At 42.0% G+C, this 27,531-nt stretch overlaps 1 protein-coding gene across 5 annotated transcripts in view; it reads left to right on the top strand.

Moving 5' to 3' along the window:
* Nucleotides 1-27,531, top strand: part of LOC126474018 (putative mediator of RNA polymerase II transcription subunit 12) — a 951,360-nt gene that overhangs the window by 241,466 nt on the left and 682,363 nt on the right. For 3 of the 5 annotated variants that reach the window (XM_050101418.1, XM_050101420.1, XM_050101419.1), the window contains one exon: nucleotides 22,328-22,377. The exons of 1 other annotated variant lie outside the window; for it this stretch is intronic. Coding sequence is in view for 1 of the 4 variants with exons in the window: in XM_050101417.1 (XP_049957374.1) it covers nucleotides 17,561-17,639; nucleotides 22,328-22,377 (129 nt within the window). In the remaining 3 variants the exon portion in view is untranslated. Of the gene's footprint in view, nucleotides 1-17,545; nucleotides 17,640-22,327; nucleotides 22,378-27,531 lie in introns of those variants that run through there. One more of the 5 variants, XM_050101417.1, reaches the window with a different exon arrangement.

Below are 27,531 nucleotides of genomic sequence, written 5' to 3' on the forward strand. Positions count from 1 at the left end.
TATTTGTCGACCGTTCTACTCTAGAACAGCACTTGAGAAAAACGAAGACCTAAATCTTTAGGCGGGAGCTCGTATTTCTCTTTTTTTTATAACAGTGCATCATTTCCCACTACGTAGGTGGGAGACAGCAAAGTATTTTCGTACCTGGAGGAGAAATATGCTGACTGAAATTTTGAGAAAAGACTTCGTCGCAACGAGAAACACCTTTGTTTTAATGATTGCCATCTCAACTCGTGTACCATATCTGTGACTCTCTCTCCTCTATTTCGCGGTAATACAAAACGAGCTGCTCTTCTTCGAACTTTTTCAGTGTCCACCGTCAATCCTGCTCTGTTCGGATCCCATATCGCGCAGCAGTACTCTAGCATAGGACGAACAGGCATAGTGTAGGCAGTGGTTCTGTTGTGTCTCGGAAATGTTCTGCCAATACGAGTAAAACGCACTTCTCGGTTCGCCTTACCCATAATATTATCTATGTCATCGTTCCAATTTAAGCTGTTCGTAATTGTAACCCCTAGGTATTTAGCTGAATAAACAGTCTTTGGATTAGTGTGATTTATCGCGTAACCGAAATTTAAGAGATTCTTTTTAAAGCTAACGTGGAGGAAACGCACTTTCTATTGTTCAGGATCGGTAATGTTTGAGAACACTTTACGAGGAGAACAGCGGTCTGGCAAAAACTACGTTAAAAGTGAACACAAGCAGACTCGACCGCAAAAATCATTTATTTTGTGGTAACCGGCTTCGGTCAGTTTCCAACCATCTTCAGACCTCACCCCACGATGGTAGGCGGTGGCGGTGAATCGAGCGGGCGATATAATTCCTTGAACGTCGACTGCTGTCCTGTTTTATATCCTACTGCAGTTGTAAATTGTACGAGGGTTTAGTAATCTATGTTTAGGTGATTTACGTTGCTTCGCTATGCCGAGGGTATTTGCTAATAAGGAAATGGACTAAACCACAGAAATCACATTTCACATTCCGGTTAGCTATCAGTTTCAGCAGTTGACGTGCGTATAGTTATAATATCCGCTCCATTCACCACCATCGCCTACCATCGATGTATGAGGTCTGAAGACGGTCGAAAACTGAGCGAAACCAGTTACCACAAAACAAATGCTTTCCGCGGTCGCGACTGTTTGTGTGCAGTTTTAATGTTGATGATCAATTGCCACTTTTCACACCAAAGAAACGTTTTGTCTAAATCGTTAAAGTAATTCGTATTGATCTTCTTATGACCTTACTTTACGGCAAACGACTGCATAGTCCTTGCCCGCATCTCGTGGTCGTGCGGTAGCGTTCTCGCTTCCCACGCCCGGGTTCCCGGGTTCGATTCCCGGGGGGGTCAGGGATTTTCTCTGCCTCGTGATGGCTGGGTGTTGTGTGCTGTCCTTAGGTTAGTTAGGTTTAAGTAGTTCTACGTTCTAGGGGACTGATGACCATAGATGTTAAGTCCCATAGTGCTCAGAGCCATTTAAACCTTTTTGACAGGAAATCACGAATCCTGTCCCACAGCTGAGACGATATAGGCATGCAATTTGGTTAGAAGTCGCTTGTGAGGAGCGTTTTCAAAACCCTTCTGGAACTCTAGAATCATGGAATCAGTCTAAGATCCCCTGTAGATAGCAATCATTACTTCGAAAGGATAAGGGAACCAGCTGTGTTTCACAAGAACGATATTTTCTGAATCAGTGCTGTGTGTCAATATACGGGTTTTTTTTTTCAAGGTATTTCATGGTGTTCTAACGCTGTATGTGTACCAAAATCTTACTGAAAAATGATATTACTGATACGGCTCTGAAATTCAGCGCATAACTTCTGTTTCCTTTGTTGTGCATTGATGTGACACGCGCAACTTTCCAGTCCTTAGGTATGGATCTTCTGTCGAGCGAGGGGTCGTATATGTTTATTAAATAGGGACCTATTTCATATGCATACTTCGAAGGAAACCTAATTGGTACACAGTACGGACTGGAAGACTTGCCTTTGTTACCCCTACAACACTGAAGAGGGGAAATTTTATATTGCTACTATACCATCGTAAAATGAACGACTCACAATTTATTCAAAGAAATTCATAAGTGGTAGATAATGCATTAGTTAATCACAATTATTAGATCTCAAGTGGTATGTTACATACTAAATTAAGTACAAAATGTCTTGTCTTATACCCTACTGCAATTGTAAATTTTACGAAGGTTTAGTAATCTAAGCCGCCCGGAGTGGCCGAGCGGTTCTAGGCGCTTTAGTCTGGAACCGCGTGACCGCTACGGTCGCAGGTTCGAATCCTGCCTCGGGCATGGATGTGTGTGATGTCCTTAGGTTGGCTAGGTTTAAGTAGTTCTAAATTCTAGGGGACTGATGACCTCAGATGTTAAGTCCCATAGTGCTCAGAGCCATTTGAACCATTTAGTAATCTAAGGTTAGGTGATATAAGGTGCTCCGCAACACCAAGGGTATCAGTCCTTTGCTAACGAGCAAAAGGAGTAAACCACAGAAATCACATTTCAGATTTCGGTTAGAAATCAATTTAACTTGTTATCTGAAATAGGAGAAGAACGTAAAACAGTTTTTGAGCAAATTAGAGTGCAACAGATTCGTAGGAACAATGGTGATATCCACACTTATAACACCAGAGCAAAAGACCTTTATTATGCATTGTTAAAGCTGTCAGTGGCTCAGAAAGGAGTTCAATATGTAACAACAGAAATTTGTGATCATTTGCCTAATAATGTAAAATGTCTGACAGGTAACAAAGAAAGTTTTAAATTTAACATAAAATTATTTTCCTGGACAACTTCTTCTATGTTTCCATTAATGTTAACACTATCCTGTAAACTGACTCGTTCCACATCATTCCGATAAATGAATCGGTCAAATAACAAACGGAACACGTGACTAATTACTTCCAAACTACTCACGATGGCAGCTGTTATGGATTTAGGTTCTGGAATTTTTTCTGCATCTTCTTTGGTGGAGGAATTTAGGGAAACCGTGTTTAGAAAATCTGCTTTAGTAGTGTTGTCATCGGTAACACTGTCATTGTTGCAGTGCAGTGAAGCTATTGAGCGTGTTGCCACTGGTGTATTTTATATACGACCGGGATCGTTTTGGATTTTCTGCCAGATCTGGAGACAGAGGCTTCTCTCACAGAAGTTCGCGCAAAATTTCGAGCTTCCGTAAAACGTTGCAAATCTTCGAAATTTTGAATTCCTTTAAATCTGGCATGCTTTTTTTCGTTGCTTCTGTAGCAGTGTCCTGACCAGTTTTGTGTACCATGGGGGATCTCTTCCACCTTTTATTAATTTACTTGGTTTGATCATTTTAATTTATGGCACAGTTGGTCTACGCTTACGTAGTTGGTTGACGGAGTGGAGACTGTCTCTTAGGAAGCCGACAAAATAATTTTTGTCTGCTTTTTTAAACAGATACATTTTGCGTTTATTTTCCATGGATTCGAATGTTGCAGTGTTCACACTCACCTTTCTAAAGCCGTCCTGATTCGTGGACATGGCTTTCAGGTCTCTAGGAAATTTATTGTATTCTAACTATGAACATGCTTCAGAATTCTACAGCAAACCGATGCTAAGAATAATGTTTCTGTTACCCTTATTTTACACAGGAGCCACCTGCGTTTTTTTGCCAGTCGCTTGGCACTCCGCGCCGGCCAAGAGATTCGCAATAAATGCAAACTAAGTAAGGGCCCATCACTTAAGAGTACTCTTTGTAAAACCGAATTGGGATTCCATCCGGACCTGGCGATTTATTTGTTTTCAACTCTTTCGGTTGTTTCTTTACGTCAGCGTTGCTTAACACTGTCTCATCCGTACGGGACTCTGTGCGATGGTGAAACGACGGTACGTTTGTACGATCTCCTGAGTGATCAATTTCTTAAAAGTTCTCCGCCAGATGTATAGCCAAGGTATTACGGTGGTACCCGTTGTACGCTTCGCGCATATATCTTTTCATAGGCTCACGAATCTCTACTATTTTTTGCCGGTCGTCCTTTGCGCGTCCTCTTTTGAACCGAGAGTGCAACAGCTTTTGCTTCCTCAGCATTTTCCAGATTTCGTTATTAAACCAGGGTGAGTCTTTTCCGTCCCTAATGCAGTTACTAGGCACACACTTGTCCAGAGCTCGATTTACATTCTGTTTGAACTTTGCCCATAATTCCTCTATGTACATCATTCTAGAACTAAATTATAGCAGTTCATTGTTTAAGTGAGATGCTAACAATTGCTTATCTGCTGTTTCTAGCAGAAATACTCTCCTAGTCCTCCTGACCGATTTATTAACTTTTATAACCATAGTCGCTATGATGACATCATGATCACTAATCCCCGTCTCTATACTGACGACATCGATAAGGCCCGGCCTGTTTGTAACTAAAGGCTAGAAGGTCAGTAAAAGCATCCAATTAAGTTGGTTTCATCTAGGCCTGCTAAGCGCGGGCAGACAACTTCACTCACACACTTAATTTCAACCTAAGTAGGGAGAATATTTTTGTCAACTGTAGTGAACACACCCCCTCCTACGGCGTCAACTCTATCTTTTCGATGAACATTCTAGGACTCGCTAAATATCACAGAGCTCTTTACCTCGGGTTTTAGCCAGCTCTCAGCCCCGGGAATAATTTGAGATAGAGAACTTTTCTGGAGAGCAGTGAATTCGAGTACTTTGTCACGAATACTTCGATAATTTACCGATAAAATTTCTGCAGTCGAACTTTGTTCACTCTGAATGCGTTGTGATTTCCCTACATGCGTATCGACTGGCGAGCGTTTATGAGAGATCCTCAAACTACCGCCTAGCCTAAAAAAAACCTCATGTGCTCTCCAAAAGGACTCTGCTAGCCGAGTAGGTGCTTCCTTTGCGTAGTGCAAGAAGAGGAAGAGTTAGAGGACTTGTTGAATGGAGTGAATAAATACTGAGCACAGAATATGGATTAAGATTGAATCAAACAAAGACGAAGATAATGAGGAGTAGCACAAACGAGACAAGGATTGTTGACCACGAAATAGAGGAAAAAAAGGAATTCTGCTCCCTTGGTAGGAAAATAACACATGGCAGACAAAGTAAGAAGGATAGAAGACAGAAGTGTATTTCTTGCCAAAAGAACTGTAATAGTATGTAACTTAGGCCTTAGTTTGAGAAAGAATGTCTGAGAATGTAATATGGGACACACCACTGTAAGTCAATCGTGGACTGCGGGAAAACCAGAAAAGAAGAGAATCGAAGCTTTTGAGAGTAGTGCTATAGAGGGATATTGAAAATTTAGTAGACCCATAACATGGCAAATGAGGAGGTACTTCTCAGAACCGGCGACGAAAGGAATATGTGAAGAAGACCGACAGGAAGAAAAGATAGGATGATAGGACGTGTGTTAAGGTATCAGGGAATAACTTTTAGGGTACGAAGAGGGAGCAGTAAAGAGTAAGTGTGCAAAGCGGAAGGTGAGAGTGCTTCATTCTCTCTCTCTCTCTCTCTCTCTCTCTCACACACACACACACACACACACACACTCCTGTCGTAGAATAGGATTCTCACGTTAAATTTACGACACGATCCAACTGAAATTATTTTTCTTGTTAGAAACCAAAATAATTATCATATATTTTTAAATAAGAACTGCTGTATAATAACAACACAAGATTTATTACCAAATTAATGTAAAATTGCTATTGTACTTTGAAGGTGTAGTCATTATTCGGATTTATAGGGCTTACTCTGAAAGGTTTTAACAAGAAGTACCGGTATGAATTGTATTAGACCCTTTGGATGGAAAGATCTATGTACTCGCTGCACTTGTTGATTTGTGTGAAACAAACCGTGGTATTTGAGTTACGGCGCAAGTAATTGGACGATGTCTGTGTTGATGTGAGATCTTGTGTAGGATCTATCAAAAATAGCGATATTAAAGACTGTAAATCAAACTGTGAAACTAAACTGAGACATGACACGAAGAAAATGAAACCGAAGGCTAAAAATTCATTACGCAGCAGAGTCCTCATTGGTAGAGAACTGAACCGTTGTGCCTAGTTGAAAAGACAATGATTATTGAAAGGGCCATAAATTCGGCGAAGATCTACGAGAAGCAGATGAGTAAGCGCTTTTTAGATTTTTAAAGGTTATTACGAATTTCTTCCTCACTTAAAACGGATGCAGACAGTGATGGAATTACCAAAAATGTGCATGAGAACAATCGATGATTTTTATTTCGAACAGAGGAGGGGTTCGCGGTTAAGTGCTACTGTGACAATGTTTTTACATAGCTGCTCCGAGATGAGGACGTTTGCGCAGGTGAGAAAGTCGTGCCGAGCCGCATCAAACTGGCAAAAACACAGTTTTAATAAACTCGAGCTTGCGTACTAACATCACAGCGGAAGTTAATGGTCCTGTGCCTCCGCAGCGTCGGCCTAATTATCGACATTGTATTTTCGTAACCGCGGCCTATACCAACGACGAACAAGTAGCAGCGAGAGCACGACGCCGCAGTACTCCGCGATAAAGAGCCACGGCTCCTTCTATCAAAATGGTCAACATCCGCAGACAGGCGAGTGGGGCGATAAAACTAGCGCAAAGTCGGAGCCAGTGGGCTAAACACGTTTACGCCGGAGTTGCGATAAAAGACGACAGCGACAATACTAACGCAGCGCCGAAAACTGTAAACCTCGTTTCCGCATCAGTGTTTTAAATCGGAGCATCGCTCTGAGCCAGGCTTGTAGGCTGAGCAGCGGCGAGCGCGGTCGATAATGGCTGCGGGAGTTTTCCTCGCTAGTGTTGTGGACGGGTGTAAGAAGTTATAGTTGCGAAATGCTTGCCAGCGAGGGCGGCTGATTAAGGGGGGGGGGGGGGAGGGGGCGCACGTCCCGGAGTCCGAGAGGGTGGGAGGGAGGGAGGAGGGACAGATGGGCGAGAAGGGGGGAGGGAGGGAGAGGGGGGAGGGAGGGAGGGAGGGAAGTGGAGGGGGAGGGGGAGGGAGGGAAGTGGAGAGGGAGAGGGAGGGAGGGAAGGGGAGAGAGGGGGAGGGAGAGAGAGAGAGAGAGAGAGAGAGAGAGAGAGAGAGAGAGAGAGAGAATCTCGTCCTAATCACAATTTTTACTTACAGGCAGCATGTAGTTGTGAGTTTAAAAAATGCAGAAAGCCTGGAATCAACGGAATGCAAGTGTGACTTCTGTTATGCCTCCTTTTTTTTCTTTTTTGTCAGAATTTACGATAAAAGTACAAAGAAACATGACGGCGTGCGTTTATCGTTCCATGATTGCGTAGCAGATAAATGAGCTTTCATGTAGATTTTACTCGCTATGCACTTTGTGAAAAATTTGTAAATTTCTAGGGATGCGTTCAAGCTGTTTTCGATAAATATTTGATCTCTCTGGATCTTTTTCGTAGTTAGTAAGAAATAATGCTGCCACGTTTCGATTTTCCATCATCGTCAGGCTTCTTACAGTCAATACGTTTGTTGTTCTGTGCGACTTGGCATTTCGCTAAACTCCTCTTGTTGGCAAATAGTCCCTTGTGTTCTGTTTAGCGTTTTTATCACGAATTGACGTATTTCAGTCATGATATAGCACTTTACTTCTTGTTGAATGGCACAATGAGTAACGCATAAGGTACCAACATTATAAATATGAAAGTAACTCTGTCGGTCTGTCACCTTCTCACGCACCTCCATGTTCTCACGGCACAACCACTGAATCGAATTTGATGGAATTTGAACCCTGTCAAAGAATAAAGGCTACTTTAAAAAAATTGAATCGGTAGTCAGAGATGATAATGTCGATAATAGTGAATCAGGACAGCAAAATCTCTGTTGGCAGTGGACTCTTACAATACGCTGTGCAGGCGAAAAGATCTACGTCAGATTGGAAAGTACGAAACCGTAGATGTCAAAAGATCTACGCAGAAGTCCACGAGAGCATGTACTTAGCTTTTACGGTTCGCCCATATTAATTTTAGTCTTTTGATTGCACCTGAGGCAGCGAATCAGAAAGACATCTCAAGAATGGTGACTGAGGGCGAACCTTAAAAGATAACATATGTTCTCGCGGAATTTTTTGTAGGATTTTTTGAGATCTACAGTATATTGTAATATGACATCAAATTACCTACCCCATATTGACTGGGCAACGTGTTGCTGCCGGCAAACGTTTACTTTATATGGGAGATTAATTTTAAGCTGAACAAACTTTCATCAAACGTATGTCACCACAATTCTGATTAAACTAGCCTTAAAATGAATAAAAAATCTGATTGAAGTCGACGCTTTCGTGTTTGTGCTGTGATACCACAAACATATAAAGACTTATAACACCTGATTTCGTGCGATGGGCCAGCGGTGGGGACGGAGCACATCGCGAGGTTTGCTTCTCCGATACTCACTCATCACAACAATACCATTGATACGCGAACGAAACCACGAGTAAAAGCTAATTGAATGTATAAATAAATAGACAATATTCCTAATCGATGGAGAACGTTCGGAAATGCTTGTAGGCGGCACTCTGTTCACGTAGCTATGCTTTGAACAGAGCAATAGACATAATTTCACGCACAATCTGTAGAAGAATATTAACGTCTGTCAGTGTTAGTACCTCTTCTCGATCATTTGTTAAATGAAATGTCATGAAGAGCCCTTACAGCTAAGCTACAACGAATCGGATATCTACAGAAATTGCTGTCGCAAAACTGTAGTGATAAAGATATAGAGCATGTTTTGCAAAGTGCTGAACCATACGAAGGCGAACTCCCTTGTTTTGGGACTTGGAAGAGAGAGCTACACATTAGACAGTAAATTGACGAAAATATGGAGAAGTATCCAGTAGAGGCGCTGCCAAAAGTTAGAATCTTATGTCAGTTTTACGCATTTCCTGTAACAATCAGCACTGTGGAGAGAACTTCCGACCTAAGCCGTCTGAGAAAATATATCTCTTCAGCAGGATGACGGAAGATCTTTTAAATGAACTGGTACTGACGCATATCCATCAATGTATTGGGTCTGTGATGAACGCTGAGGAAGTGTTGGTTATCGTCTGTAGGGAACGCAAGAGGAAACTTTCATTGCATCGTATGTAATAATGACTGAAAAAATTATGACTGTCGTAAAATCACATTTCTAATATGTGTATCAACGTGATAATGATTGTAATAAAAGTAACTTCTGGTGTGTGTGTGTGTGTGTGTGTGTGTGTGTGTGTGTGTGTGTGTGTGTGTCTTTATACATTCACGAAGTCTCTAAGGACATGTTCACGTTTCTAATCCTTGCGTCGTGGAGTTTCACATGAAACTTGAAAAAAATTCTATTGAAACATGTCTTTTTTCTAAAAGAAGTGAACGGCGAAGATTGTTTATCACGTACGCGAGTTTTTAGTGGCTCAACCGTTTCCAAGATGGCCGTGACGATTTGATGAGTACTCACGGCACGAGCGCCCTTCAACATCACAAATTGCTGAAAATATCAAAAAGTAGGTAACCTGATTTGATCTGACCGTCAGTTGAGTATTCGATCGATTGCTGAAACGGTAGGAACTGCCAAGAATACGTAATGCAAAATTTACAGAACCAGTTTAACATGAGAGAAGTGTGTACGAAAACCGTGCCGAAAATTCTCACGATCGAAAAGAAGCTCGTGAAAATGTTTGTAATGATCCAGATTTCTTGGAAAGAGTTATGACATGTGATGAATCTTGGTTCTCCACTGATGATTCAGAAAGTAAGCGTCAATCCACGCACTGGAGAGGCCCAAACTTACCGAGAGCGAAAAAAGGTCGAATGAGCAAACCAAGACTCAAAGCGATGATGACTTTTTTGCGATATTCATGGAACTGTGTATCTTCACTGGGTTCTTGAAGGTCAGACTATTAATCAACATTACTACATTGAGGTTCTTGCTCAACACGGTGAACAAATAAAAAAAAGAACGACCCGAAATGGGAAGAACAAGTCATGGGTTCTGCATCAAGACAACGCACCTGCTCGTACCGCATTATCTTTGAAAAGGTTTCTAGCGAAATAAAGCATCCCTGTGTTATACCACCCACCGTATTTACCTGACCTAGCATCATGTGAGTTATCTGTTCCCCAGGGTCAAATCTACACTAAAAGGAACAAGATTTCACTCCGCTAAAGCAGTGAATGGAATGGCTGTCATCTAGGAGCTCACAGCACTGTTTCCATCAATGGAAAATTCGCATGGTCCTTTGTAGGGATAGAGGAAGGGAGTACATTGAAGGCGACAATAATTAAATATGTATGCTTTAGAAATAAAATGTCTTACAGCAATACTCGCCTTATTTTATAACCGCACCTCGTATGTAATGAAAGTCTTAGTCATCGTGTCGGAAAAATATTGTTGACTCCACGCGAAAGTGGTCTGCAGAAAGAGAAGACACGACACACACAGAACGGCAAAAGATCGAGCTATGTTTCCTAGACAAGCAAAAATATAAACTAAAAGCAACAGATTCAACAAAAGACTGTGTTTCATTCTGTGTGCGTGATTCTTTGAAACATGGACAAGAGTTCTAGCGTGCAGTCGCTGGGATTTTGTCCTTGAACAGATTGAAACAATACAGAAATGCGAAAATAATCTATTGCATTAGATATTTGTCCTCGGTCGCATTTTATTGACACAATCCTTGCACCATTTTTAATACAAAAATATTTTGATTCATCTTGAAAGTATTTCTTTCTAGGATTTGAGCATCCCTAGAAGATCGAAAAATTTTCTTCCGCTAATTTTTTATTTTAAATCCACTCTTTTAGTATTACTATTTTACAAGGCAGTCGGCGTTCTACATCTCGTACCATTTTCGGAAGACAGGTGTAAGCAGTGTTAATGATGTCGTTTCAGCATTTAACTTCCTTGGATGTGAGGGGCAGGGGAGGGGGACGGGGGGCTAGTGCATCCATTGTTAGAATAGCCACTTTCTTTCGTGGTACGTAGAAGTGTGTTCAGCTTTAATTCATTGTTACAAGATGGTCCAAAACACTTGCAGTATCCAGTGAAATAGGGATCACACTCCTGCTCAGTGTTTAGGCATTTGCAAACTTATCTTGCAGAGAACTTCTCGTACCGAAATCTGCGTATTAAGGAACGTAGGAAACGTAATGTGTCCTGCAAAATATGCAGGACCACTTGCGGAAGTATTTGTGTCATCAGGGTCATGGAGCGACCCAACACGCCTTTTCTACACAATTGCCATTTCATTCGCTCCGCCAGAAGGTTCCTCACCCTTTCACTAAAATGGTCACTTCACGCAATGTCAAAATTACTATTTGTGGAAAAATAAAAGAGACTTTTAACTGTCATAGGCAAAAGGGCATCGTACATGCCCAGCTTCATACCTATATTTTACGAAGCTAACTTATTAATCATGAATAAGACCCTCCTGTCTCACATTATCTTATTACAAATACTATTTTATTTATTTTAAAATACTTATTAACTCGCTAATTTGTATGTAGCAGTTCCGTAGGTAATCACCGTGGCCACTGCGGTAGCCCATTATCTCTGCCAGTCGTACAAGTTAACTTTTCCAAACGAATTTATGTTCAGAAAAGACAAACATATTCGTCATTGTCGCCTTGAATTGAGATTTGCCTACTGCTACTACGGACTAACGTGTTTACATGAAGTACGATGTGCAATTAAAATCTCAGAATATAGTTACAGTATATTGCGGCCTTAGTGATACAAAATAAGAAGCGAACAGTACGTTCTAATCTATACATTTTGCATTGAGTTACTTCTTTGTATTTTATATTTGTTATTTCTCTTTAAACTTCTCTTCACCAACAGGTAAATTTAAATATTATGGTCGAAAGCTAGAATTTACAAGCAATCGTGCATGGAAATGTACGAGGCATGTTTTTTAAGTAAGGTCCGTTTGAACATAAGTACATAACGAAGGGTTATTTCAAAAAAGTAAATTTATTTTCAGAAAGTGCATGCTTCCCTCTGTTTTTCGACACAGTTGCCAAGTTTGTTCAAACACGTATCATACCTCTCAACCAATTTTAAAATACCCTCTTCATAAAAACTTGCCGTTTTCACGTTGTCGTCATCATTGTAACGGTTGCCACTGAGGTGTTGTTTGAGGTGGAGGAACAGATGGTAATCGCTCGGCGCACGATCAGGACTGTAGGGTGGATAGTGTAAAACTTCCCAGCCAAAACTGTCCAATATATCGCGGGTCTGACCTACAGTGTGAGGTCTTGCATTGTCATGGAGAAGGACAATTCCCTTTGTCTTTTGTTTTGAATCGCTCTGTGTAGCTTTCTCAGGGGTTTGGCAGTATGCTTCTGGGTTGATAGTGATTCGTAGTTGCATGAAGTCGACCAACAAAACACCATGCCTATCCCAAAACACCGACGCCATGATTTTGTGCTGGGACAGAGTCTGTTTGGCCTTCACCTTTACAGGCGAGTGTGTGTGTCTCCATTCCATGCTCTATTGCTTCGATTCGGGCGTGATATGCGAAACTCATGTTTAGTCTCCGGTTACGATCTGACTCAAGAAGCCATCACCTTCTTCGTGATAATGCGCCAAGAACTTCATCGCACACTCAAATATTTGGTTTTTGTGGTCCTCTGTTAGGAGCTTCGGGACCCAACGGGAGCACAGTTTCCTAAACTTTAGATGTTCAGAAACAATGTTGTAAAGCACTGATCTCAACACGTCAGGAAATTCGTTTGAGAGACCTGTTATTGTGAAGCGCCTGTTCTCACGAATCCTCGCTTCAACTGAAGCCACCAAATCGTCTGTAATCAAAGAAGGGCGACCGGAGCCCTCCTCATCATGGACGTTGTCAAGTCCATCTTTGAATTCTCGTACCGACTTACGCACTTCGCTTTCATTCATAACAATATCACCGTACGCTTCTCAAATCTGTCGATGAATTTCTGCAGCAGACAGGTTCCTTGCTGACAAAAACCGTATCACTGAGCGAACCTCACACGCGGCGGGAGAGTTGATGGTCTTAAACATTTTGAAAGTACAGAACAGAACCGTACTGGTTATCTACAGAGCTGAAACTGAGCACAGTTGTTCCCGAGGCAGGCTGGTACACGATGCACGCGCTCGTTGCGGTATGTGCGCGAACTACTAGTGAGTACAACAACACTGACCTTACTTTAAAAAATACGCCTCGTATATTCAAGGATGTATCATACATTCATGGTTTCTATTTCACACCGTTCACTTCATTTTTATAGATGTTTTCTCCTCATTACCACAGCTACCCATATCCCAAAGACTATACCTACTGCAAATACTGTCATTATTTAAAACTATAAAAGTGCGAAAGTTTTGCACGGGTCCCTTGGTTTATCATGATCTTCTCGCACCGGTATTAATTCGTAATGTTTAAAATTGACTGCTAGCAAGAAAACTGGCGTTATTCTCTTCAGTAATATTTGCCGACTGCACAGAGTTGGGATGTTAATATGAGAATCGTTTTCGGTCGTCATTCAGTATAAAATGTGGCGTTTAGCGTATTTCTTCCAGCTTGCTACTGAAGGAGTGAAATGCGTAATCGTCTTACAAGAGTACCGCACCTACTCGTCATCACCTATTACGTCCAAATTTCATGGTATATGCAGGCCTTGGCCAGAAGTGAAAGTGACAAAAGTGGGAGCTCCAGAGAGCCACACGTTTAGAAAAATATCGCATTTCTGGTGAGGTTCTGGCGAGGCACGAGCCATTTGTGTGAGCATAGATCAAGCAGTGCTTGGCTCACCGGCCAGAGTGCAGAACGGTAATCCGAGGGTTGTGGGGCCTCTAATATGACAAAAGAAAAAAAGTTAAATATATTTCAGTTCTTTCCACTTTAATCTGATTCTATATATAGTGTTTCATATCAGAATGTCGTGTTCCCAGTTTGGCACAGCTTTGCCACAGGAGACACGAAAGCGGTCGAAGACGTCCGTCTTCTGGTCGGCTCCTGATCGTTGTCAGAAGGAGGCTAGTTTTTGATTACGCAAAGACTTCTATTATTTGGAAAAGAACAACCCGGATTTCTTTACGTAATCAGTATGAAATTTACAATCACCTAAAGGACCTTTAACAGTGAACAATAAAAAAATTGCATTTGCAAATGAAATCATTAATAAATGGGGCAGCTATGAGTTGTATAGAAGACAAGGAGCGGCCTTCTGTCTACGACCAGGATGCCGCAGTATTCTCTGCTGTAATAAGGCTGTTTGATATTTACAAAAATAATATGACATGAAGGTAAAAAAAAATATAAAGGAAAAGAATAGAATAAGAAATCTGGGCCGGCCGGAGTGGCCGTGCGGTTCTAGGCGCTACAGTCTGGAATCGAGCGACCGCTACGGTCGCAGGTTCGAATCCTGCCTCGGGCATGGATGTGTGTGATGTCCTTAGGTTAGTTAGGTTTAATTAGTTCTAAGTTCTAGGCGACTGATGACCTCAGAAGTTAAGTCGCATAGTGCTCAGAGCCATTTGAACCAAGAAGTCTGGTAAACACTAAATATATTCAAACAATTCTCACAAGCAATTAGGGCTTATTTATAAACAGTATAACTTACGTAACTACTTTTCTAACTCTATGGTGCGATCAGATTTCAGCCTGTCCTGTGCTAGCTCCTTGGTTCACGTTTTTGTCACAAATTACAGTCATTACTTTTCTCCTTGCTTCAAGACAATTCTTGCACCGTTCAACACCTTCATAACAATAACTCGCCGGTTTCCAGTATCGAACATAAATTACTCGAATTTTATTAATTAATAATGTTGCCTGCACGTTGACAAGACCACTCACTTTTATGGCTTAAAGACGACCTTCTTTACGCTCTCACATTACAGGCAGAAGTACGATAAAATCTGAAGTTCTAAAAAAGTTCTTACTGTCATCTTTTATTTAGATCGAAGCGGAACGTTCAGTTCAGCTTCTGTTAAAATGTTTCTTTGACTGCGCAATCGATGTATTAGCGTCCGCGCTAGATGCGCATCTTTACAGTTACGTAAACTATATAAAACAAATGTCTTGCAAAGAATAGGTCTCATCTCATAAGTTGATCATTTAATATACAGATAGGTGAATGCCTTTCCAAGGGTACTCAGTGCTTTCAGACGACGGAAATCCCAATAATATTACAGGCCAAGTCTCTAAACGGCAACGTTTTAATTTTTATTCTCAATTTTTGTGTTATTTACACTGCCGATAAACCGAAATAGTACGCAGTATTTTGTATTTATTAATATTTTCATAAACGGCATCAAAAGAAGAAGCAAAGGAAAAATTGGGATTGCAAATACATTTCCAGGAAGGAATTTTAAGTTGTACACCAGAACTTCCTAGATAAAATTCCATATAACGTTAACTGAATTTTTCGTCGGTGCTTGGCATAACATGATATCAAAAAGGGAATCACTTGCCAATGTTCTGCAAAATTATATTTATTTATTTGGTCACGAACCGGCTTTCGGCTTCTCAGGCCATCCTGAGCTGACAACAAGCCACAAGCCAGTTAGTGACCAAATAAAGACTTTTCACACTGTACCACATAAGTGGCTCGTAGTAAAATTGCGTGCTTATGGAATATCGTCTCAGTTATGTGACTGGATTTGCGATTTCCTGTCAGAGAGGTCACAGTTCGTAGTAACTGACGGAAAGTTATCGAGTAAAACAGAAGTCATTTCAGGCGTTCCTCAAGGTAGTGTTATAGGCCCTTTGCTGTTCCTTATCTGTAAAACGATTTGGGAGACAATCAGAGCAGCTGTCTTCGGTTGTTTGCAGATGATGCTGTCGTTTATCGACTAATTAAGTCATCAGAATATCAAAACGAACTGCAAAACGATTTAGAAAAAATATCTGAATGGTGCGAAAAGTGGTAGTTGACCCTAAATAACGAAAAGTGTAAGGTCATCCACATGAGTATTAAAAGGAATTCGTTAAACTTCGGTTACGCGATAAATCAGTCTAATCTAAACGTCGTAAATTCAACAAAATACGTAGGTATTACAATTACGAACAACTTAAACTGGAAAGAACACATAGAAAATGTTGTGGGGAAGGCTAACCAAAGGCTGCGTTTTATTGGCAGGATACTTAGAAAATGTAACAACAGACCTACTAAGGAGACTGCCTACACTACGCTTGTCCGTCCTCTTTTAGAATACTGCTCCGCGGTGTGGGATCCTTACCAGATAGGACTGACGGAATACATCGAAACATTTCAAGGAAAGGCAGCACGTTTTGTACTATCGCGAAATATGGGGGAGAGTGTCACAGAAATGATACTGAATTTAGGCTGGAAATCATTAAAAGAAACGCGTTTATCATTGCGACGGAACCTTCTCACGAATTTCCAATCACCAACATTCTCCTTCGAATGCGAAAATATTTTGTTGACACCGACCTACATAGGGAGGAACGATCACCACGATAAAATAAGGGAAATCAGAGCTCGTACGGAAAGATATAATTGTTCATTCTTTCCGCGCGCTATACGAGATTGGAATAATAGAGAATTATGAAAGTGGGTCGATGAACCCTCTGCCAGGCACTTAAATGTCATTTGCATAGTATCCATGTAGATGTATAAATATAATTTTGCAGAACATTAGGAAGTGTTTTACTTTTTTAATAAAATTAAATTTTTATTATTTTGAAGTTGATTTTTTTGTTTTGTTTTACGAAGCAAAAGAGCTAAGTTCATAAGCGCCCATGTCATAACCTTAGATCAACAAGAAGTAAAATAACTTTAAAGCGACAACACGCTAAGCCCAATCGACGGAATGAAAGCGAGCTAAGAATAAGGACTTTCGGAGGTCTCGAACCAAAGGTTAAATGGCCAACCAAAGATTAAATGGCCTACGCCATATTACTACGACTGATAAAAAATAAAACGCGTCGTTCGCTAAAATAGCCTGTAACTCAGACGGCAAACATACATTAGAAAGTAAGTGGTTAAAAAAGGGCATTCGGTCAGGAAATGGCGAACCGTCAAATGTTGACAACAATGAGCACAAAGTGGCAGGGAACAACCACTTAATAAATGGCGATGGCTAAAACGTAAAACGACAATACCCAATACGCAACATAGCTAAAATGATCGTCTCGCGGCGAGAGAGTCGAGATGTCGTCGGCCAAGCTGTGTGCTGTACATCGTAAAAACGCAGGAAGCATTAATTTTCTTGGCGTATTGCGCAAAGAATAATAAATGCGAACCTATGCCTGTTACGCATTTTATCCCTGGAAAGCAAGATACAGTTGTACATGTGATTAGTGTGACTGGTTAAATAGTGTGGTTGTGAGATATAGGCAAGCACACAGACAAAGGAAGACCGCATCCGTGAATTTGAGAGGAAGATTTTAAGAAAAATGTGTGGTCCACTATGCAATACAGGAACTGGGAGATGGGAAAGAAGGCACAATGTACATCTCTGTCGGCGGTTTGAGAAAGCTGGTACCGGAAGAGGGTTTGCAAAAGAAGACTGCAGTGGGCAGGACATGTTCACCGAGCATAGGGTACTCTGCCTAACAAAGTATTTGTGCATCAACCAACTGGAAGACGTCGAAGAAGTCGTCCGCGAATGTGGTGGACAGACAGAACTTCAGTGACCCTGGAAAAAGCAGTTCCAGCACCCTGCATTGAGAATGCCCGAGATACAAGTAAAGATGCATACATATATAACCATTGTCTAGATGTTATAGTTCTATTTAGTTGTGATTCATGGACTGGGTGTGTTGATCATTTCGTTATGTTTTATGTTTCTGTATTTGTATATTTTTTCTTCTGCCATGGGCCTAACCGGTCTGTTTATGTGTAATAAATGATGATGGTGACTATGATTATGAAGAAATCATTGCACTGGGAACCTAGATTTCGCGTGCAGCTGCTGAGAGCTGCTCGAATGTCAAAATTAAACTACTGGAATACGAAGTGCCGGCCGGAGTGGCCGTGCGGTTCTAGGCGCTACAGTCTGGAACCGCGTGACCGCTACGGTCGCAGGTTCGAATCCTGCCTCGGGCATGGATGTGTGTGATGTTCTTAGGTTAGTTAGGTTTCAGTAGTTCTAAGTTCTGCCTTTGCTTTTCATGCCTTTCATGACGATATTAATAAGTACAATATACTGACTATTATTTCGGTTTATCTGTTGTGTAAATAACGCAAAAATTGAAGATACAATAGTCTCTCCGCAAAGGGACTCGACCCACGGCCCTTTGATTACTGTTCTGCACTCTTTCCGTTACACCAACCGCTGCCGGAAAGCTACGCTCACATACACGGCTAGTGCCCCTCTCGACCCGCACCAAAAAGCCATTTATTTTCTAAATATTTGGCCACCTGGAGCTCCTGCTTCTGTCACTTTCACGTCCGGCCAACACTTGAATATACCATAAGAGCGCGGTCCGCTTGTTAGGACTTCTGCATTAGACTTAGACAATTATGGAATGAACACACTTTTCCCTCTCTACAAGTGATCCGAAGGAAATTGAATAACTATGTGAGAAAGTTAACTGCTGTATACTAACCTCAGACACTATCCGAGAACACTATGACTTGATGCATACAGGGTGACAATTATTGAACTATATGAAAAATACGTAAATTAGTTACAAACTACGGCGTGCACACACTTTATTCAACACAAAAACGTCAGTACAGATATTCGGATTTGGGTTGTGACATACCCGATACGCCTGCCATCACTGGCGACGACGTGGCGCAGACGAATAGCGAAATTCTGCATGACCCGCTGAAAGTCTGTTTTCAGTTCAGCAATGGTTTTGGGTTATTGCTGTACACTTTGTCTTTAATATAGCCCCACAAAAGGGAGCCGCATGTGTTCAGATCCGAAAAATATGGCGGGCAATCGAGGCCCATGCCAGTGGCCTCTGGGTACCCGAAAGGCAGAATGCGGTCCCCGAAGTGCTGTTCCAGGACATCGAACACTCTTCTGCTTCGATGGAGTCGAGTTCCGTTTTCCATGAACCACATCTTGTCGAAATCAAGGTGGCTTTGGATAATGGGGTGGAATCATCGTCCAAAACCTTCACGTACCGTTCGGTAGTCGCCATCAAGGAACATCGCACCGATTATTCTGTCACTGGACATTGCACGCAACACAGTCGCACGTTGTGGGTGAAGAGACTTCTCGATCGCGAAATGCAGATTCTCATTCCCCAAATGCGCCAGGTTTGTTTATTGATGAACCCATCCAAATGAAAGTAGGCTTCATCGCTAAACCAAACCATACAGCGTACTAATTCGCATCATGCCCCGCAGCCAACCGTGCAGTCTGAACGTCCTAACGCAAACCATTCAGAAGTTATGGCAGTCTGAACGTCCTAACGCAAACCATTCAGAAGTTATGGCGATTTTATTTCAGACACTTCAATAATTGTCACACTGTAGGAGAGATACTGATTGTAGATTACAGTGTTTCCCAAGCCGAATTAGAGTAAATTGCCATATACTGGTAACTTAATACGAACACATACTGTGTTTAGGACAACTGTCGCAGAATTTGGACAAAACATAGAAACTGCTGAATCTCACCTTAAATAGGGGGCAACAACACACTATGTTCTCAGAAGCAAAGACAAGACACAACAAAACTGGTGTATATAATTAACTTTGTAATTTCTATTTTGTATTTGTAAATCAGGCAGAGATGTAGTAACTAAACTTGCTGAATATGAACATGGCTGAAAATTGCTGAGTACGCATTGAATGAAAGTCACTCGCGTCGACTACAGTCACTTACAAGGGGGCCGTACAAACTTTCCCTCGCCAATTTGATTCATACTGACAATATGTTTAGGACACGACTCTCACTTCAACATATCTAAATAGCAAGACGTGACTTTCAATCGTTTTCGAGAATATCGAGTTTGTTTATAGGCGTACATACATATTTTGTATGATCGCTAATTTGCAAGGAATCGGCAACCAAGCGAGTAATCCTGTAGGTTCGTAAGGGCGAGGTTTCGCGACCGAATCTCGTTGCCGGTGCTACTCTTTTCTGTGAACTGTCTGTATCAACATCACGTGATATGCTTCGATATGCGTGGTGCGCCACGAAACTGTTCGACAAGAGAGAACTGTTTAAGAATGTAATCCAAGTTTGTTTTGCGGTAGACACGTGGAAAAGAGATGCACATGAAAAACTTCGGCGTTCATTGCTGTATGTGGCAATATTTATTGTTTTCCATGTTGCTACGACCAGTGTCATCCTGAGTCGTGCGTAGGCCCATAGCTTACACATTATACTTGTCACAAATGTATCAAGAACGCCGTCCAAACACACCTGTAAGGTCCAATGGTTCCGACCGGCCGCCGAGTCATCCTTAGCCCATAGGCGTCACCGGATGCGGATATGTATGGGCGTGTAAATACAATAACATAAATAAAATGACTATACTGATTCAATTGAAAGTTCTCATGTAGACTATTTTTTTATTTTTATTTCCGTAAGAAAGGAGCTGTTTCACACTTTTCAGGATAAAGAGCGGGAAAATAATAAATGAATGATTAACTATAGATAGTTTACACAGTCATAAATCTGTTATTAGAATTACGTTAAAAAAAAAGCCACAGTCGGTGAGATTCGATCCAGAGAAGTGGCGTTTATGAAACTAAGTGCTTACTCGATCGGCTGCGGACTCCGTGAATACTGATGGCCCTATAAAGAACATAAACACCACTAAAATTTGCAAACTTGATTTTCTCGAATGCGGTTGAGAGTTGCATCTTCGTGTTTAGTCTTTGTCGTCTCCTTCACACCTTGTCAGTATGAATCAAATTGGTGAAGGGAATTTCGTATGGTCCCCTTCTTAGAACCAAAGGGAGAAACCTGAATCTTTTGAAGTCCTTGAAATCAATAATTATCTAACAATTTCATGTTTCCTAAACTTCATTAAATTCTGTCTTGTAGTTTTGTGCAATGGTACGCTAAGTGTGTGTTTTAATTGAATTGGAGATACCTACCTAGGAGCGCATAGCTTCCCGTTGAATTGCGATGACGGCTGAAATGCATTATAAGAACTCCACGAGACACCAAAAGGGATGATGAACCATCCTAGTCCTAACCACTCAAGCGCCGATCTTAACTCGCGGAGATCGGTCGTAACTGCGTCCAAGACGCGCACATTTTTGTCGATGTCGTCCCACATGTGCTCAACAGGATTCGGGTCGCATGACCTCAGGCGACACACAAGCAGCGTCATCGCCGTTGAGTATTCCTTAGAAAGACGTGACAGTTCGGGAATAATAGAGTGATGCTTTGTCTTCCTGAAAATAGAGGTCGTCTTCGTTTACTGTAATCGCACAAATGATTGGACAGTGTGTAGTCGTGACGTTCGCCGGTGAGAGACTACGTCAGACCTATCGTCGTCGACTTTACTCTGTATGCCCGGTTTACATACACTATCGCCCAAATGGCCGACAGCGGCATTGCCGCAGTGGCAACAGCAATTCCCGTCAGATCATCGAAGTCGAATGCTGTCGGGCTGGACTAACATTTGCATGGGTGACCACCCGGTCTGCCGAGCGCTGTTGGCAAGCGGGATGCACTCAGCCGTTGTGAGGCAAACTGAGGAGCTACTTGATTGAGAAGTAGCGGCTCCGGTCTCGTAAACTTACATAACGGCCGGGAGAGCGGTGTGCTGACCACATGCCCCTTCATTTCTGCATCCAGTGACGCCTGTGGGCTGAGGATTACATGGCGGACGGTCTATACCGTTGGCTTTTATTGCTTGTTCGGGCGGAGTTTATCGCCCGTATGCCGGGAGAAGGTACCTTGCAGTTACAGCGTGCTTGGCGCAGCTGCTTCGAGTCCTTTCCACGACCAATCGAGAAACGCGGTTTTGTTTGTATTTCAATAGTTGCGCAATTTTAGGCGACTATGGCTTTCGGTGAGTAATGGTAACAGGATTTTGCACTTCTCACTTGAAAGCTGGCAAAGCGATGCTAGCTGCCAGGGTTCTTCCTTTCCGTTCGAAGTATAGGCGTTTATTTTTTTGTCAGGTACATGTTGTCCTAGAACTATATAAAAAAAACAGTTCCCATTCCCAGGTTCTGACCATGGTTTTCGGGAGGTTTTCTCTGGTTGTTATTACTGGTTAGGAACTAAACATCTATGGTCCATAGAACGCTAACACGACAGTACCGGCGAGCCCCTGCAACACAGTTATTACTGGAAACCCCAGATGTTCGACCATACGAAAAACAGGCAACCGCAGGGAAACCGTACTGTACACAGCATGCAAACCAGCCACACACACCCCCTACACCATCTGTGAGCCGATCTATGACCGGTCGCCCACTAATCTACAACGACCTTGAACTGTTGCAGGGACGCAGCAACTGCAGCAAGCGCCGCATCGAGCTCCAACAACGACAAAGGTAACGATGCACGATACCTCGAACTAACATAACCACACCTTGCATGCACTGCCGCAGCTAGCAAGCTGCTACTGCCCTTACTACCCGTCCTACTGTCGCAGAGGTTTTTTTTCCCTTGGCTCTTGCCTTGGCACTTTTTTTCCTCTGCCCTTACAACCGCTACCCTTCGATCGCTTTCGTCCACTCTCTATCTCCTGATGGACCATGTTAATGAGTAATCTTACCCAGACGCATGGATAACATCACAGCCCGCATCCTGTGACTCCTGATTCAAAAACTAACATGTTATACGGAGGTGACAGTAGAACTTTTGGTTTGGTCACCACGTTGGTGTGGGCGTGGAGGGGCCCCATCCTTATAAAAAAAAAAAAAAATCTCTGGTTGTTGCGAAGCAACTGCCGGAACTAGAAATCCTGTCCTACGTTTTCCCAACAGAAACGCCCTTTGCCCAGCTATTTGGTTGAAATGGCCCTGAGTATACAATGAGTGAGAATTCGAGCAGCCCGCTCCACTTTGAGGGGTTGATAATTGAAAATATTAAAAAATGTCGCACTTTGTGAAAAACGTAATGGGAATTCCATTGATAAATGTAGAGGGGAGAGCGGATGGATGGAAAGAGTACACTGAAGGCCTCTGTGAGGAGGAGCACTTGTCGAATGACGTGATGGAAGAACAGACAGGCGTCAACAGGGAAGAGATAGGTGACCCAGTATTAGAATGAGAATTTAAAAGAGCATTGGACTGCTTGAGATCAAGCAAGGCAGAAGGGATAGATAACATTCCATTGGAATTTAAAAAAATCATTGGAGGAAGCGACAACAAAACAACAATTCACGTTGGTGACTAGAATGTATGAGACTTGCGATATATGATCGGAAGTTCGGAGAACATCATCTACACAATTCCTGAGACAGCAAGAGTTGACTAGTGCAAGAATTACCACGCAATCAGATAACAGCTCATTCATTCAAGTTGATGACAAGAATAACACACAGAAGAATGGAAAAGAAAATTGAGACTGTATTAGGTGGCGCTCAGTTGGCTTTAGGAAGGGGAAAAGCACCAGGGAGACAGTCCTGACGTCGCGGTTGATAATGGAAGTAAGACTGAAGAAACATCAAGTCACGTTCATAGGTTTTGTCAGCGTAGAAAAATGGTGCAACATGTTCGAAATTCTAGGGAAAATACAGGAAAATTATAGGCAAAGATGGGAGAAAAACAATATTTACAAGCATCAAGAGGGAACAGTAAGAGTGGAAGACCAAGAACGCAGTGCCCGGATGAAAAAGGGTGAGAGATGGACGTAGTCTGTCCAATCTATACATCGAAGAAGCAATAACGGAAATAAAAAAAGGTTTAAGAGTGGGATTAAATCTCAAGGTGACAGAATATCGATGTTAAGATTCGGTGATGACATTTCTGTCCTCAATGAACTTGAAGAATTACAGGATCCGTTGGATGAAATGAACTTTCGAATGACTACGGAATACGGATTGAAAATAAATCAAATAAATACGGAAGTAATGAGAAGTAGCAGAAATGAAAAAAGCGAAAATCTGAACATTGGAATATTGGGGATCACGAAGTAGGCTGCCTAGGCAGCAAAATAAACCATTATGGATGGAGCAACGGAGATGTCAAAAGCAGACTGACACTAGCGAAAACGGCATTCATGACCAAGAGCAGTCTGCTGGTATCAAACATAGGCCTTAATTCGGGGAATAAATTTCTGAGAAAGTACGTTTGAAGCACAGTCCTGTATGATAGTGGAACTTGTACTGTGGAAAAACGAGGGCGGAAGAGAATCGAAGAATTTGAGATGTGGTGCTACAGACGAATGTTGAAAATTAGGTGAATTGATACGGTGAGGAATGAGGAGGTTGTGCACAGAATCTGAGAGCAAAGGAATATGTGGAAAGCACTGACGAGGAGAAGGGACAGGATGGTAGGACATATGTTAAGACATCAGGGAATGACTTCCTTGGTACTAGAGGGAGTTGTAGAGGGCAAAAGCTGCAGAGGAAGACAGAGATTGGAACACATTCAGCAAATAATTAGGACGTAGGTTGCAAGTGCTACTCTGAGATGAAAAGGTTGTCACAGAAGAGGAATTCTTGGCGGTCTGCATCAAACCAGTCAGAAGATTGATGACTTAAAAAATGTGAACGTCACTGACAAGAGAACACTTTCACAACCTGCCTGAACGATGCGGCAAATGTAGTGTAAGTATATATCAAAGGATACAGCTACTAATCAGTCTGAGCGACCTCCTTCCAATCTTCGAGCGTCCAGTGCCTATGTATTATTTTGTCCTGTGGCGTGCGGCAAGCGAAGGAACGCATGTGGGGCAACAACACCTGTACCTCTTAACGAGGAGGCAGATTCGGATGGTATGATTTGTTCTTGTTATGGAGCACTGAGCTGCTGAACGATCTGTTGCACTGTGGCCCGTCTATTATCTGTTATGATTTTCAGTTTTCGACGGCGACTCTTGCCAGTAACACGTTGTTGCCCACGATAGCTGACCGTCAGCGGCGATTGTCTGACCGAGTGAGGTATTCACGGTGTCACGTGAAAATCCCATTGCCACACTTGATCCCGGACACAGCGCGTCCGACGTGTCGAGAACTCGCGATCTGGACACGATCAAGTGCCTTGATACGGCACGACTGTCACCCCGACCTCCAGTACCAGGTCTGGCACGCCCAAGATACTCCACTCGTCGTGGAGAAAGAAGCGCTGTCTCCCAAACACAGCAGCTGTCTCTCGTTCAACTGTTCACGACTATACATGTAAAGCTCTTGCACAGATATACGCTGTTCCTTACATTCTATTCCCAATGTACAGGTTTAGGTATAAAACATTTTCATTTCAAATACCGTTAGAAACGTTAAGGATACTGCTAATTTATTTTCATGTAGATGAGTAGTCTCAAGGGCCTCAGAGAACAGTGAGCAACACGTTAGCGTAACCGTAAGAAAGATCGAGATAAAAACAGAAATTTCCTTTATGCAAGTGGAACTGCGCTAGTTGTTGGCTCCAGGCTTGTGGATAGGACAAATTCAGTGATAGAACTTAAAGTGAGACTCGGAACTAGGAAGCAGAAACGTATTTACAGTTGTAAATTTTGTTATTGTTGTTATATTGAGTTGAGTGAGGTCCATCCGGACGTTTGTTCCAGTCTTAATGAAAACATACGCAACCGTAAGGACACACATAGTTATGTTTGATATGATAGTCTACAACACTTAATATCTGTACTTAAAAAATTCGACCAGGTCGAGTGGGACTCGCGCTCTGAGTGTTCCTTACAATAGTAATTATGTATAAAGACAGTTCATTCACGCTGGGAATCGCGAATCTCGACGAGTTTTGCCTGTTATCGACATTAATACTGGCAAGGAATTTCAAGGCTTTAGAGAACGTTTTAATTTCAAGTTCGAAGTCGGATAACAAAGGGCAAAGAAATATTCTTTTGTGTGATATAATTACAAGTCAACAATTTTCGGCCGTTTCCCTTTGCTTGTACTGCTAAATCTTGCTTCTTGCCTAATTTAATGATTCTAGATCAACGGTAAATACCGTATAGGTTTTGTTGAATGAGTTCGCGAATATAAAAATATGTAACATAAATGACCAAATCTTTTGACTGCATTAACTTAGCAACTTACTTTTTTTCTTTTTTTTTTTTACACTGCTAAAGAAGTACAGATCGCAGTATGTGACCTAAGTTTCAACTTGATACGTCTAACCGATCCTGAGGAAAAGGGCATTTCACAGTCGGGCAGGCACAGACTCTCACACACACACACACACACACACACACACACACACAGACAGACAGAGACAGATGGAATAGACGATCAACTAAGCGATCCTATAAGGATTCCGTTTTTACCTATTGTGGTATGAATCACTAAAAATCGTTAGACACCTTTATTCATATTTGACTATAGTAATGAAACGTTGCTATGTCGTAAGTGTTAAGATTTGAAGGGAAACTTCATTATTTTAAATGTCAATTGAATGGTCTCATAACATTTAACTTTTGCGTCTACTGTGTTGTTAACTTACTAACAAAACCCCGTAGATTAAATAAACAGCGTCAAAGACTGTGTTCGAAAAACCAAAAGATTCTTCCCATTTGTGATCAAAAGGCTGATCCTAGGCATTTTCCTTTCCCTCTCTGCATAAATAACTGACGTCGCTGTCATCTGTCTGTAACAAATTTTTACAGGTGGTAGTAATGCACTCTCTCATAACCTCTACTGCCTCTGCAACTTATTGACTACATTTCTCACAGGAGGAAGACGTCTAATTAGGTCAAGTCTGGGAATGGTGCCTGAACGACGGAAGATGCATGCCTTTCTGACAACTAAAATATTTTGGACAGCGCATCTAATGTGTTGGAACTACATACACTCCAAAACAAAATAAAACGACGCACCACAAAGGAATTAGCCCAGTGGATCGGAGATCAGTAGATGTGATACACATGGACAAACAAACAAATGACTATAGTTCCATAAAAATTGGATGATTTATTCAAGAGAAAGAGTTTCACAAATCGAGCACGTCAATAGTGTGTTTGTCCACCTGTGGCCCTTATGAAAGCAGTTATTCGGTTTAACATTGATTGACAGTGATGTTGGATGCCCTCCTGACGGATATCGTGCCAAGTTCTGTCGAATTGGGCGTTACGTCATTATAATCCCAAGATGGTTGCAGGGCCCTGCCCAAAAGCTCCAAATGTTCTCAATTGGAAAGGGATTCGGCAGCCTTGCTTTCTATAGTAGGGCTTGGCAAGCACGAAGACAGGTAGTAGAAACTCTCTCCATGTGTGGGCGGGCATTATCTTGAATGTAAATTCAGGGTGGCTTGCCATGAAGGGCAACAAAACGCAGCGTAGAATATCGTCGAGTTGCCAATTTGCTGTAAGAGTGCAGTGGATGACAACGAAAGGAGTCCTGCTATGAAAAGAAATGATACCCCAGACCATGACTCCTGGCCGTCGGGCCGTATATGGCGGGCGACAGTCGTTTTGGTATCACACCGCTGTCCAGGGCGTCACCACACACCTCTTAGCTCGTTATCGGGGCTCAATTCGAAGCGGGACTGATCACTGAAGACAGTTCTACTCCAGTCAATGAGATT

The sequence above is a fragment of the Schistocerca serialis genome, chromosome 4 (assembly GCF_023864345.2).
Source record: "Schistocerca serialis cubense isolate TAMUIC-IGC-003099 chromosome 4, iqSchSeri2.2, whole genome shotgun sequence".
NCBI classification, from domain to species: domain Eukaryota; kingdom Metazoa; phylum Arthropoda; class Insecta; order Orthoptera; family Acrididae; genus Schistocerca; species Schistocerca serialis.